Source organism: Mobula birostris, chromosome 23 (genome assembly GCF_030028105.1).
Source record: "Mobula birostris isolate sMobBir1 chromosome 23, sMobBir1.hap1, whole genome shotgun sequence".
In the NCBI taxonomy this organism is placed as follows: domain Eukaryota; kingdom Metazoa; phylum Chordata; class Chondrichthyes; order Myliobatiformes; family Myliobatidae; genus Mobula; species Mobula birostris.
In genome coordinates, this window is record NC_092392.1 from 46,884,775 (window position 1) to 46,898,855 (window position 14,081).

Genomic DNA, 14,081 nt, shown 5'->3' on the forward strand with positions numbered 1-14,081 from the left:
TATGTATACTTAATCATTATTTGCATGACAGCTACAAGGAACTTGTGATTGTTGCACATTAAATCCAACTGGATTCTCAAAGCATTGATATCCAACAAAGCAACAGAAATAAAATTTAAATCAGGCTAAGGTGTGGCTAAAGCCCAGGTTAACTAGCAGTTTAGTGATGAGTGCCATATGTTTGCAGAAATGTTGTTGTAGTCATGTTTGTGCATATCATTATTATATTGTATTGTTAGTTATTTATGTGTTCATTATTTGATACTTTGTTTCTAATAAAACTATTTAATTTCAAATTGATTTGTTCTACAATGTGATCTCAGAAAAATAATGTATGTATTATCTTGACAAATCAAGATAATAGATATTTGTATTATCCACACAAACTGCTGGAGGAACTAGGCAGCATCTCTGGAGGTAAACAAGCACTCAACATTTTGGGTCGAGTATTTCTGCAGAAGGGGAAAGGGTCTCAGCCAGAAATGCCAGCTGTTCATTTCTCTCTATTTTGTGTGTGTTGCTCAAGATTTCCAGCATCTGAATAATATCTTGTACAACCAAAGATTTAAGAATGGCTATTGGGGAAAACAAATCAGGCAGAAAAGCAGGTAAAGAAAAGATTTCTCAACATAGATGAAAGAATTGACTAATGACAGCACGAATGGCATAATAAACAGTTAAGTTAAGGCATCCGTTAGTCTTCACTGTCCAGGGCAAGGGCAGGCCTGGGCAAGGTTGTATGGAAGACCAGCAGTTGTCCATGCTGCAAGTCTCCCCTCTCCACGACACCGATGTTGTCCAAGGGAAGGGCAAGGACCGATGCAGCTTGGCACCCGTGTCGTCCAGAGCAATGTGTGGTTAAGTACCTTGCTCAAGGACACAACACGCTGCCTCGGCTGGGGCTCAAACTCACGACCTTCAGGTCTCTAGTCGGATGCCTTTACCACTTGGCCACATGCCCACTCATAATAAACAACTGCAACTTTTTCCACCCAAAGAATGATCTGTGTATGGAATAAGCTGTAGATTGACTGTTTGAGGCAGGTATATCAACAGCATTTGGAGTCATAGGGTCATGGAAAAGTTCAGCATAGAAACAGGCTATTCAGCCCATCTAGTCTGTGCTGAGCCATTTAAACTGCCTATTCCCATCACCCTCCATACCCCTACCATCCATGTACCTATCCAAACTTCTCTTAAACATTGAAAAACATTAAATTTAAGGAGCACTTGGGCAGGTAGGTGGATAGGAAACATTTGAAAGGATATGGGGCAAATGCAGACAAATGGGACTAGGTGACATGGAAATCTTGCGTCAGTGGGCTGAAGAACCTATTTCCATGCTGTATCACTCTGTGACCATGGCTCAATGTACAAGCAATTGGATATTCCAGCTCATTCTATATTTATTCAATACTTCTAGAAAAGATGTGGAAGTAGGAAGGCAAACTTTCAAAGACAGTTGTGACTCCTCTTGCTGGCAGTGTACCCAACTCAATGCCTGACATTACAGTGCAAAGGGAAAAGTGACTTAACCAAAATAGCAGTAAACTATACAGGAAATAGTACCTCACAATGATGGATGTTGACATCGCCTTCAGTTGCACAGTTATCCTTGATAATCCTTTTAATCAAAAGATTTATTTTTTTGCACTGTTCTGACTTGTATTTGCCTGAATGCAAAAATATTAGGAATTTTAAAATCTATCATGATACATAATAAGTGGATGATACATAATAAGTGGATATTGTCATTAATATTTCAGCAGGTAAAATTTATCATGTCATATGGACTAAAATTTTGGAGATCCCACCATACCAATGAAATCTGTAAACTAGTGCTCTGCTTGGGATGTGATCATAATCACATCAGGGGCATTCAGCCCATTCTCATGAAATCATATCTTCATGACCAGAAAGTGGCCACCAGTAGGGTGAAACATTATCCAAGAAGGGCAGCAAGGATGGTTCCAGTTCTTGAAAGGCATGGTTCCAGTTCTTGAAAGGCATTGTGTCACCATTGTGCAAAGATAATTAACCTTCATGATCAATTGATTCTCCAGTGGTGCTTCATGCAAACATGGCAGGACCCATAAACAAACAGGTCAGCTCTGAAGGTAATTGAGAAAGCCGATGTGACCCTAGAGCACCAGCAGACTCTTTCATGTGGGAGTAGATTTTTCTTTCCCCTTGCTGAGAGTAACAGCAGAACCTGAACAGGATGAAATTCCACAAACGCTCTTCTGCCCACAGTCTCTTCCACTTCCTGTACAGACTGTGTCAATACAAATGTAGTCCGTACCATTGGGTTACCTAAATTCTATAGCTAATCCCACTATCCTTTGGCATCTTTTATCCTTTAATATGCCCTATTAACTATATTAATTATTCAATTCAACAATAGTTTGAAGAGAAAAGTTTCACCTATTTATTTAATTATTGAGAATAGGCTGTTCCGGCCCTTTGAGCCAGACCACACAGAATCCCCCAATTTAACCCTAGCCTAATGATGGGATAGTTTACAAAGACTAATTAACCTACCAACCGGTACGTCTCTAGACTCTGGGAGGAATCCAGAGGATGCAAGGGAAACACATTCAGTCACGGGAAGAACGTACAAACTCCTTACATGCAACAGCAGGAATTGAACCCAGGTTGCTGATACTGTAAAGCATTGTGCTAACCTGTAGCTACCATGCTGCCCCATGATCCTTTGTGTTAAATTGTATTGCTCTCCTATCCCGGAATTTATGTCTTTTTGTTACCAACTTGAAAACAGCATAGGTAACCTGGAAACAGTAGTATAAACATAACTTTCAGTCATTTTGAACCCTTAATACAGTTTTCCTTTGTTTTTTCCTGCAACTTCCTCCATTTTAATGAGGAAATCTCTAACCACTCAATTCTGTCTTCACAATGGTAACCCACAATTATCCAATAAACTAAATAATGCCTACTGATCAATATGTGTGGAGTTCATAAATGTACAGAGTTTTAAATACAGTTTTATACAACAAAACATCATAGCTGCAGAACTATTGCATAATTACTCACAGGTGAAGCAGCAGGAACTGTCCACACGTACTATCTCACCCTATGTACCAAGAGAGAGAACAAATGTATTAGTGAATATTTTTAAGTTTGTAAAATGTAGTCCATCAGCTTTACTTAAAAGGAAATGAAAAGCAAACAATGCAGGAGCTACAATTCTCAAATAAAAGTTCTAACGAAAAGTCACAGAGCCGAAGCATCAATTTTGTTTCGTCTCCTCAGATGCTGACCAACCTCCTGAGTATTACTATTACAATTTAGAAATCAATTCCTTGCTCGCTAGTATTGGGACTGTTCTCAGGACCTCTTGGTTAATGGTAGGGGTCAATGGCACAAAAAAGGTTGAGAACACCTGGTAAATACAGTTATGATTAGATGGCAATTACAAGCTGTTACATAGTGTACCGTTTACATTGGAAAGCACTAATGCTACTCTAGGTGGAAGCTGTTTCCATTACTGAAATACACTGAGACTGATATTCATTGTGGTCAGCACGTCAACACAAAAACCTGAGTGTACTGTCTGGTGCTGTCTCACTGTGATGTAGAGGATCTGCAAAGGTAACCTCTCTGCCACAAGATATGGGTGGCAGACCACCAGAACAGACACAGTATATTGATGGATGAAGTTCCACTTTGTGAGGTAGGGATCGTGCAGGCATTGATATTCCCAAACCAAAAGTCTGCAGACAATCAGATTTGTATATACGAGGCAGCAAAATACATGTTCACCTTTACTTAACTATTTGGCATTAGGATTTGGTTCTAAAGATGGCCCCTCCATACACTTCAGTCATTTCAAATTCTGAGGTTTCATCATGCCTCTGTGCAGGCTTCCACAACACATAGCATCCATACCTGCTTGAAGCCTTTGCTCAGATTGGAAGAAACTTAATTTAGCACCAGTCAACTGCATTCATTACAAAGACTGCCAGAATGGACCATGGGAGTTATTGGATTGGTTGAGTTTTAACCCTTCCACCTGGATAGCCAATGACAAGCACTTCAGAGTAAATATTCCCTTTACAGCAAGAAACATCAAAGTTGAAGACACAACCACATTTCAGAAATTTAGCTTGTTCCTACTGAACAGGGTCAAAACAGTGTTAAATTGTAAGGACTGGTGGATTAAAACTGATGTCAGGAAACTCTTTCAACAATTTGTGAACTCAGGTCTCAGCCAGGTAGGTGAATATTGGATTCTCCCAAAAACAGCTTCGAGAGGCTTTTCATGAAATGAATGATCTACAGTCGTCAAACTGATCTCTTTACCTAACCTTCTAGAGTGATGGTCACAGGCCAGCAGCAATGTCAGCACTGAACAGTTTTCTGTCTGATAGACTGAATTTCACCAAGTCCTATCATCTGTAGATACTGAGCACATTGATTCCTTACCCCTTCTGATTTGCATCCTTGCTCGTCAAAAGGCATGCAGAGTGTTGTTCGCTTTTCTGTCGTAAATTCTCCTCTTTCATTCACTTTGCATCTGTACGAGTCACAGTTATCTTGGAAGCTTTCATCTGACTGTTGAAACAAGATGCTCTCTTCACATACATATTAAAATCTCCAGTCGAAGCTCCGAAAAGTTTATAACTGAACAATTTTGTTTTAATTTTACATAATGAATGTTAATACAATGTTATTTGTGTCTATAAAAAAAACCCATGGGGCCTTACAGGATATTACAAAGCTATTGTCAGCTAAGTAGTTTTTTTTAATAAGTACAACCATTTTCTGTAATAAATTGAACAATTTACATACAAGAAAATTTTGCAAGGAATAATGTAAATGCTCAAAAGGCCTGATTTTAGTCATGTTGGATGGGAACTAAATATTGACCTAGATACCAACAGTATAGTGCCAGAGAGGAAAAAAAATAAGTGGAGCCTGGCAGGACTTACTGAAATCATTTGAGTTATTAGGCGCTTTGCAAGGGCCAATAAGAATATTAGGTTTAAGTGGAGCAGCCATTGCTGAAGCAGCTGTAGTGTGAATGGGCCAGTGTTACAGTGGGCAGCTGAGGCTTTGGCTCAAGAGGCTTTGTCGAGGAGAGGCAGATGCTAAGGTAAGTTCCCTTCTTCCTTATAGCACATTTAGAACAGCATGAGTGACAATCAGGTTAGTGGAGATATGGGAACGCAGGGAGACCTCCAGTATGCCTGACAACTACACCTGCAAAAAGTGGATCCAGTTGCAGCTTCTTACTGACCATTTTAAAGAAAGAGACCTGGAGCAGAATGAACACCGGACCATTCGGGAGATGGAGGGGTTGATTAATAGGACATAGAGGGAGGTGGCTACACATAAACTGAAACAGATGGGTAACTGGATGACCAGCAAGAGAGGGAAGTTGGGTAGGCAGCCAGAGCAGGATACCCTTGTGGCCATTCCCCTCAATAACAAATATGTATTGTTTTGGATACTGCTGTTAGGGGGTGGGAGGTGGGCAGACCTAGCAGAGAAAAGCCACAAGTCTCTGACAGTAAGTCTGGCTCTGTGACTCAAAAGGGAAGGTGGGAGAAGAGGCAAATAGTAGAGCTAGAGGACTCGTTGGATAGGGAACTAACAGGAGGTTCCGAGGATGAGAAGGAGATCGCTGGTTGGCATGTTACCACGGTCAAGAACATCTCAAGTGAGTCTTTAGGAGGGTAAGCAGACAGAGTTTGTGGCCTATGTCAGTACCAGTGACATAGGCAGGAAGGATGACAAGGTCCCAAAAAGTAAGTTCAGGGAGTTAGGTGCTAAAATAATGGACAGGACTTCTAAAGTGGTGATCTCAGGATTGCTACTCATGCCATTCTGCTAGTAAGGCTATAAATAGGAAGATACTATAATTTAACAAGTGGATAAGGAACTGGTATGGGGGGAGGGCGTCAGAACTTTGGATTATTGAGCTCTCTTCCAGGCAAGGTGGGACCTGAGCTGGGGTAGGAACCCAATATCCTTGTGGGAAGGTTGGCTAGGGGGGTGCTGGGGTACTTAAACTAGAGTTATAGGGGGATGGGAACCAGAGTACCAGGGCAGATAGTTGATTGCTAGTGGGAAAAGTATATGTTAAACCTACGTACAAAGACAGGAACCGAAAGGTTGACCAACAAAGGCTGTCCTGACTTTCAATGCAGGGAATATTGCAGGCAAGGCAGATGAACTTAGATCATTGATCAGTATGTGGAATTATGATATTGTAGCCATTACCGAGACTTTGCAGTAAGGGCAAGACTAGCAGCTGAGTGTTCCTGGGTTCCGTATTTTAGATATGATAGAGGGAATAATGAGCTTGTTGGAAGAAAGGCACGGCTAACAGGTTTGGGGACCTTTGGTTTTCAAGGGATATTAAGGCCTTGGTTAAGAAGTAGAAGGAGGTGCTTAGTGGGTATAGACAGCAAGGAACAAATGAGGCATGTAAGGAGTGTAAGAAATGTAAGAGAACACTTAGGAAAAAAATCAGGAGGGCTAAAAGAAAGCATGAGGTTGCTCTGGCAGATAAGTTGAACGAGAATCCCAAGAATTTCTGTGGACATATTAAGAAGAAAAGGATCGCAGGTGACAAAATTGGTCCACTTGAATATCAGCATACTCATCTACAATATGTATGGATCTGAATGAAATGGGGAGATCTTAAATGGATTTTTTGCATCTATATTTTCTCAGGAACCAGGCACAGAGTCTATAGAACCGAGGCAAAACAGTAGTGAAGTCATGGACTGAATCCCAATTATAGAAGAGGTTCTGCTTGCAGTTCTGAAAATCTTTCCTACCAAATGCAGTAAGCGTATACAACAGTTCATCTCTGTGCAACAGGAAACACACATCATAGTGCGATAGTCTCTGCTTTATTATTTCGTACATTATTTTTGCAAATTGGTAAATTATTATTGTGTATACTATTATGTACTTTATCATCAGTTAATATTATTATATTTATTATTATTGCAAAGTCTGTTTTAAATGTTGCTGCTGTAACAAAATAATTTCCCACTCAGGATCAATAAAGTACTTATTATCATTATTTGTTATCATTAAATAAGGTGGATCTGACAAAGTGTCCCTATGGATCTTCTGGGAGGCTAGTGCAGAAAGTTCAGGGGCCCTGGCGGAGATATTTAAAATTTCTTAACTACAGGTGAGCTGCAGGAGGACCAGAGGATAGCTAATGTAGTTCCGTTATTTAAGAACTGCTCTAAGAATAAGCTAAGGAATTATAGGCTGGTGAGCTTGATGTCAGTAATGGGAAAATTATTGTAAGGTATTCTAAGACATAGGATATACCTGTAAAAGTATAGGACAGACAGCACCTGGTTAGGATAATCAACATAGTTTTGTGCATGGTAGTTTGAGTCAAACTAACCTTTCTGAAGGAGGTTACAGAGAAAGTTAATAAAGGAAAGGCAGAGAGAGGTTGGTCCAGAAGGTTCATTTTCTTGGCAGCCGTATCTCGGGTAATGATGAGTTTGAGTACAGAGAGGAAATCAAGAACCTGGTGGCATGGTGCGAAGACAATAACCTATCCCTCAACGTCAGCAAGATGAAAGAATTGGTTGTTGACTTCAGAAGGAGTAGCGGACCACACAACCCCATTTACATCGGTGGTGCGCAAGTGGAACAGGTCAAAAGCTTTAAGTTCTTCGGGGTCAATATCACAACTGACCTGACTTGGTCCAACCAAGCAGAGTTCACTGCCAAGAAGGCCCACCAGCGCCTTTATTTCCTGAGAAAACTAAAGAAATTTGGCCTGTCCCCTAAAACCCTCACTAATTGTTATATGTGCACAATAGAAAACATTCTTCTAGGGTGCATCACAACCTGGTATGGAAGTTGTCCTGTCCAATACCGCAAGAAACTGCAGAAAATCGTGAACATGGCACAGCACATCACACAAACCAATCTTCCGTCCTTGGACTCACTTTACACCGCACGCTGTCGGAGCAGTGCTGCCAAGATAATCAAGGACACGACCCACCCAGCCAACACACTTTTCGTCCCTCTTCCCTCTGGGAGAAGGCTCAGGAGCTTGAAGATTCGTACGGCCAGATTTGGGAACAGCTTCTTTCCAACTATGATAAGACTGCTGAATAGATCCTGACCCGGATCTGGGTTGTATCCTCTAAATATCCGGACCTGCCTCTTGGTTTTTTTGCACTACCTTACTTTCCATTTTTCTATTTTCTATTTATGATTTATAATTTAAATTTTTAATACTTACTATTGATTTGTAATCCAGGGAGTGGGAAGCGCAGAATCGAATATCGCAGTGATGATTGTACGTTCTAGTATCAATTGTTTGGTGACAATAAAGTATAAATTATAAAGTATTCAGGTTGAAGTAGTATATTGGATGCAACATTGGCTTAGTGGGAGAAGACTGAGAATGGTACTGGATATTTGCCCCTCTGAATGGAAGCGTATAATTATTGGTACGCTACAGGGATCAGTGCTGGGTCCACTGCTTGCATCTACAAACGTATATTAATGATTTGGATCTTAAGAACCTGAGGTGTAGGAAATGGTTAAATTTATATATTTATTGAGATGCATTATGTAATAGGCCCATCCAGCTCCTGGAGCCATGCCGTCCACCAATACCACGATTTAGTCCCACTCTAATCATGGAAACATTTACAACAATCGATTAACCTACTAATCAGTACATCTTTGGATTGTGAAAGGAAACCAAAGCATCAGGAGACAACCCATCTGGTCATGGGGAGAATGTACACACTCATTACAGACAGCTGCAGGAAGGGTTAAATCCACAATTTACTAACTTTGAGGTGAAGTATTTAAATCGTGCCTATGAATACTAACCTTTAACTTAACCAATGTCCCATTTCTTAGACTAATAATGCACACGGTGGCCACACATGTCCCACAGCAAGAACCATTTTCTTTTCTCATTATGTAACCCTGGAACAAAAGAGAAATAACAGTCATAAAATATTACAGACATTTTCTTTATAATGATAGTTGCTTGTGAACACTAATAATATTAACTGCATGCAGTGGTCATATTAACGGCCATAGGTTAGATCTTGGTAGAGTAGAATAGTACTCCCACAAGTATCACTCCCTGGGTAAAGATCAGCCTCACTGTCTCCCTACAGGTTTTAGCACTGAAGGGACTTTCCACAGTGTAGCAAAGAGGCTGAGCTGCTGATCTGTCTTGGACATTTTCAAACTGCTTCAGATAACTAATGACACCAGGAACAAGGCTTTAAAAGTATCATTAATGCTATGGATTTAAATTCCTTTCAGAAACACAAGAGAACTTAAAATTAAATTAATTAAAATAATTTAACATTTTAAATCTTATTGCAACAAATAAAATCAAATAAATAATTAAACTGAAGAATAATATTGCAGCAACACACATCAAAGTTGCTGGTGAACGCAGCAGGCCAGGCACCTCTTCCTACAGATGCTGCCTGGCCTTCTGCGTTCACCAGCAACTTTGATGTGTGTTGCTTGAATTTCCAGCGTCTGCAGAATTCCTGTTGTTTGTGTTTAAATAATATTACAGGTATGTTCTTGTGGGCATTCCCAAGTCATCCAAGGATACTGAACAGAAAAGCAGGTAGGCAAATGGGGTGGAGGAGCCCTATTGGCAAAAAATAAAATCAAATGCTTGGAAAGAGGTGACATAGGATCAGAAGATCTAGAATTCTTGCGGATGAAGGTAGGAAACTGCAAAGGTAAAAGACCTTGATGGGAGTTTTGTACAGGCCTCCAAACAGGGGAAGTTCATGACAGTAACCCCAGGAATGAAAGATTTAACATAGGGTTTTATAGCTCTGAGCTGTACTCACTGGAGTTTAGAAGAATGAGGGACGATCTCAGTTCAACTCATCAATTATTGAAACGTCTGAATAAAGTGGCTGTGGAGTGAATGTCTAGGACCGGGGGACACAGTCTCAGAACTGAAAGATGTCCATTTAGAACAGAGATGAGGACTAATTTCTTTAACCAGAGGGTTGTGAATCTGTGCGATTAATTGCCACAGATGGCTGTGCAAGCCAAGTCACTGGGTATAGTTAAGACGGAGGTTGATAATTTCTTGATTAATCAGGGCATCAAAGGTTACGGGGAGAAGGCAGGAGAATGGTCTTGAGAGGGATAATAAATCTGCCATGATGGAACGGCAGAGCAGACTCGATGGGCTGAATGGTCTAATTCTGCTCCAATGTCTTATGGTCTAATGACTCAGTGAAAACATTCAATCAATCATAAAATCTTTGAAATGACAATCATTTAACACTTCACAAGATAATAAAGGTTTCTTAGGCTGTGAAAAGAGCACACGTACCTGAAGTTATAACATATACTCCCGCTACAATTAAAATCCCTCCATTCCCATGTTCTATTAATAAGGTGAAATGCTGTTGTTACTTGTACTATATCTACAAGGCTTGAGGTACAACTTGGTGTAAAGTTGATTGGAAAGGCTTGTTTGGCAATGTAGCCATGCAATCAACGAGAAGGTCGGAAACATTTGTCTTGGGTCATCACCTTCGTTGATCTTGTGAGCGACGGTACTTATCTTTGGGTGCCAGAATTAACGTACTGTATGTGACAGCATCAATCATTGACTAAACTCAGCTCTCGAAGTTTCGTCCTGTGGGCTTAACTAACGTTGTCGTATACATTTAGCATCATTGATGATGGTGTAAGCTTAGTACTTAACCAATAAACCAGCTTCATATTTAATTTTGGGAGATCATTTTTCTGCAGAAAGACACCCCATCCCATCCAAAACAGTATTTTTAAGAATTCACCATTTCTTGTTTCTTTTCTATTGGCAATGATCTAAATATCTCAAAGTTTCAAGGTTAATAACTGCCCAGTAGGCTTCATCAAGTCGATTATTGCTCCATGTCAGGGTATTCTCCTCTCCAGCTGGCACGTTGTCAATGGGATGATTTACAGCGTATTCAGAGATAAACTTGCCTTATATTGCTTCTCCGATAATCTGAATATCAACCCTGATTTTTTTTAAAAGGAAATAAAGGGATCTGATAATCACAGACACGCTACATTGTGTGGCTTTTTGGTAAATAGCCACCTAATTTAATACGCTACCCATTCCTTTGAATGGCCAGTTTGAATTAGGTTACTCTCCTCTACCTCCCCATGCATTAAGGACACTAGAATGAAATCATTAATAGAAATAAACAATAAAATGTTATCTTACATCAGGGCAACTTGCACAACGTGTAGTTCTACACTGGAGCGTATATTTGTTCAATTTCTCTGAGCAGCTACACAATGTGCAGTCATCGACCTTCACAGATTCTCCCACCTAGGAAAATTGAACAAGTTAATTTACTAACGTTAACATGAAGCACTCAAGCATAGGAGCTTGTCATTTTGATAGGTTAAGGCTTCCCTTTCTGCTTTGAATGGCTGGTTAATATGCATTTGTATATATTTAATAACAGCATCTTAACTTTTCAGTACACCTCCACAATTATTGTGGTTAGCCAATTATAACTTGTCCTGTGGTCAAATTAGCTGCTAAGTTTTTTAAGTTATACAGGGGCCTATGAATTTAAGATTCTACTGAGAAAGCAATGCTACTAAAATTTGCAGGGTGGAAAGGTAGCTATAAATTACATAGAACATAGAAATCTACAGCACATTACAGGCCTTTCAGCCCACTATGTTGTGCCAACCATGTAATCTACTCTAAAAACTGCCTAGAATTACCCTACCACATAGCCCTCTATTTTTCTAAGGTACCTATCTAAGAGTCTCTTAAAAGATCCTATTGTATTCATCTCTACCACCATGGCTAGCAGCATATTCCACACACCCACCTCTCTCTGTGTGAAAAACTCACCCTTGACATACCCTCTGTACCTACTTCCAAGCACCTTAAAACTATGCCCTCTCGTGTTAGCCATTTCAGCCCTGGGAAAAAGCCTCTGGCTATCCACACGATCAATGCCAAATAATAAAAATTATTTTAAAACTTGTGTGGCAAAATCAAAAATCAATATTCTTCAGTATGATTGTCTTCCTGAATTTCTGACTGTAATTAATATGATTCTGAAAGTCTCTATCACTAGGAAATTTATACAAAGGAACGAAGGTAGACCATTAATAATTAGAATACAAAGTGCAAGCTCTTGGTGGATTTAAGGGCACGGTTTCTCCTCAGCTTGAGTTCATGATAATAAACTACATTAAGTTTTGGTCTCTTTTCACCTCCTCTATTAGGTTATCTTTGTGTAAAAAAAAGTTTCATTGAGCTGTTATTTCTGCAGAATAAAACAGCACTTCCAAAGAAATAGTTGAAATTTGCCTGTTGGGAAATTCAGGACCCTGCACATCTGTGTATACGTACATATGTGTGTGATTACTGTGTCCCTCCAAAACCACTCAGATTTGAACTTTGGTGTACGATTGTCAGAAGTACTCTATGTGATTGTCAGACTTCTAATCACATCAGATGCAGGGCATAAATGCTCTCCTGGTGGGAAGTTGACCAACTGGAAGCATGAAATTATTAAACTCTGTTCATAGCAGTAACAGAACAAATGGTGATTTTTAAAGTGCAAGTTTCTGCTCAAATTAACTACGTGTTTCATACTTCTCAATTTAGTGAATCAATTTCCAAAATATGTTGTAGAAAATCTCCCTCTATGTAGAGATGGTTGTTCGGAAGCCACCCACGCATTGCACTGAAACACGTAACAAATAAACAACTTTGTTTCACTGCTTCAGTAATTTCAATGGTGTGAACTCTATGTAGTCAGTTAAAAAACTGGTCCTTCTCATTCTAATAATAATAAAAATATGAGGCAAATTCAAGTGAAGCAAGATCCCGGTGTGAACAAAATCAACGTGAGTTCTGGAAACACACAGCTAGTCAGGCATCATGTTTGAAGAGAGAGAGAAAGGGTTAACATTTCATGGAGATGAACTTCCAGTCAGAACCCGAAACGTGAAATGCTAACTTATTTACTCACTGGATGCAGCATTAAATGTCAGATTTCCATCATCTGCAGTATTTTGATTTTGTAATAGGCAAGATCACCTTATTTCAGAAGACTGCTTATTTTAAAAGATTTGAGTGTCTGGCAACCGTTGTCCACTTCATCTCATTCTGTCTGCTTAGAACAGTTTGGTCCGGAAAGGATTCTAAACGGCAGCAGTTATTGATAACTCACACAAGGAGGAATGGAAAAAGAACTTGCAAGATAAAACATTTCCTTGTCTGCTTGGACATGATTATTTTATTTCCTTACATGACTTCTTACTTCTGACTAGCTGTCCATCCAAGCAGGAGTTTTTTTTTAAACCTTCAAAGTATTTTCAGCTTTCCCAGGTTTTATTTTTTTACCTTTCATATTTTCATGAAAAAAAAATTCAAAGAGAAACATGGACTTATTTTTAATTCTCTATGACAGATTGCTTGTCGAAATTCCCAAGAGATGAATCGTTAATTCCTGCAGAATGTTGGACATAAGAGAACGGGCATTTTGATGGGAAATGCCAGAAATGATGGAGATAGACATTACTTCCACGTGGAAACCAATATCAAACAGGCAAAATCAAACATTGATACTGAGCAACACACATGAGATGCTGGAGGAAATCAGCAGGCCAGGTAGCATCTATGGAAAAGGAGTACAGTTGATGTTTTGGGCTGAGACCCTTCAACAGGACTGGAGAGAAAAAGATGAGTCAGAGTAAGAAGGTGGGGAGGGGAAGGAAGAAACACAAGGTGATAGGTGAAACTGGGAGGAGGGGGTGTTCGGTAACTTCTGCCATCTCCAATGGGATCCCACCACCAAGCACATCTTTCCCTCCTTTCCCCCCCCCCCACCTTCTGCTTTCCGCAGGGATTGCTCCCGATGTAACTCCCTTGTCCATCCGTCTCTCCCCACAGATCTTCCTTGCACTTATCCTTGCAAGTGGAACAAATGCTGCACCTGCCCCTACACCTCCTCCCTCACTACTATTCAGGGCCCCAAACAGTCCTTTCAGGTGAGGCAACATTTCGCCTGTGAGTCTGTTGGGGTCATCTACTG

At 40.0% G+C, this 14,081-nt stretch overlaps 1 protein-coding gene across 1 annotated transcript in view; it reads right to left on the reverse strand.

Annotated features, from left to right (window-relative positions):
* vwf (von Willebrand factor) overlaps positions 1-14,081 on the reverse strand; it is a 128,113-nt gene that overhangs the window by 7,768 nt on the left and 106,264 nt on the right. Inside the window, 5 exon segments of the mRNA XM_072241674.1 lie at positions 1,570-1,673; positions 3,055-3,094; positions 4,447-4,575; positions 8,857-8,955; positions 11,237-11,344. Coding sequence (XP_072097775.1) covers positions 1,570-1,673; positions 3,055-3,094; positions 4,447-4,575; positions 8,857-8,955; positions 11,237-11,344 — 480 coding nt within the window.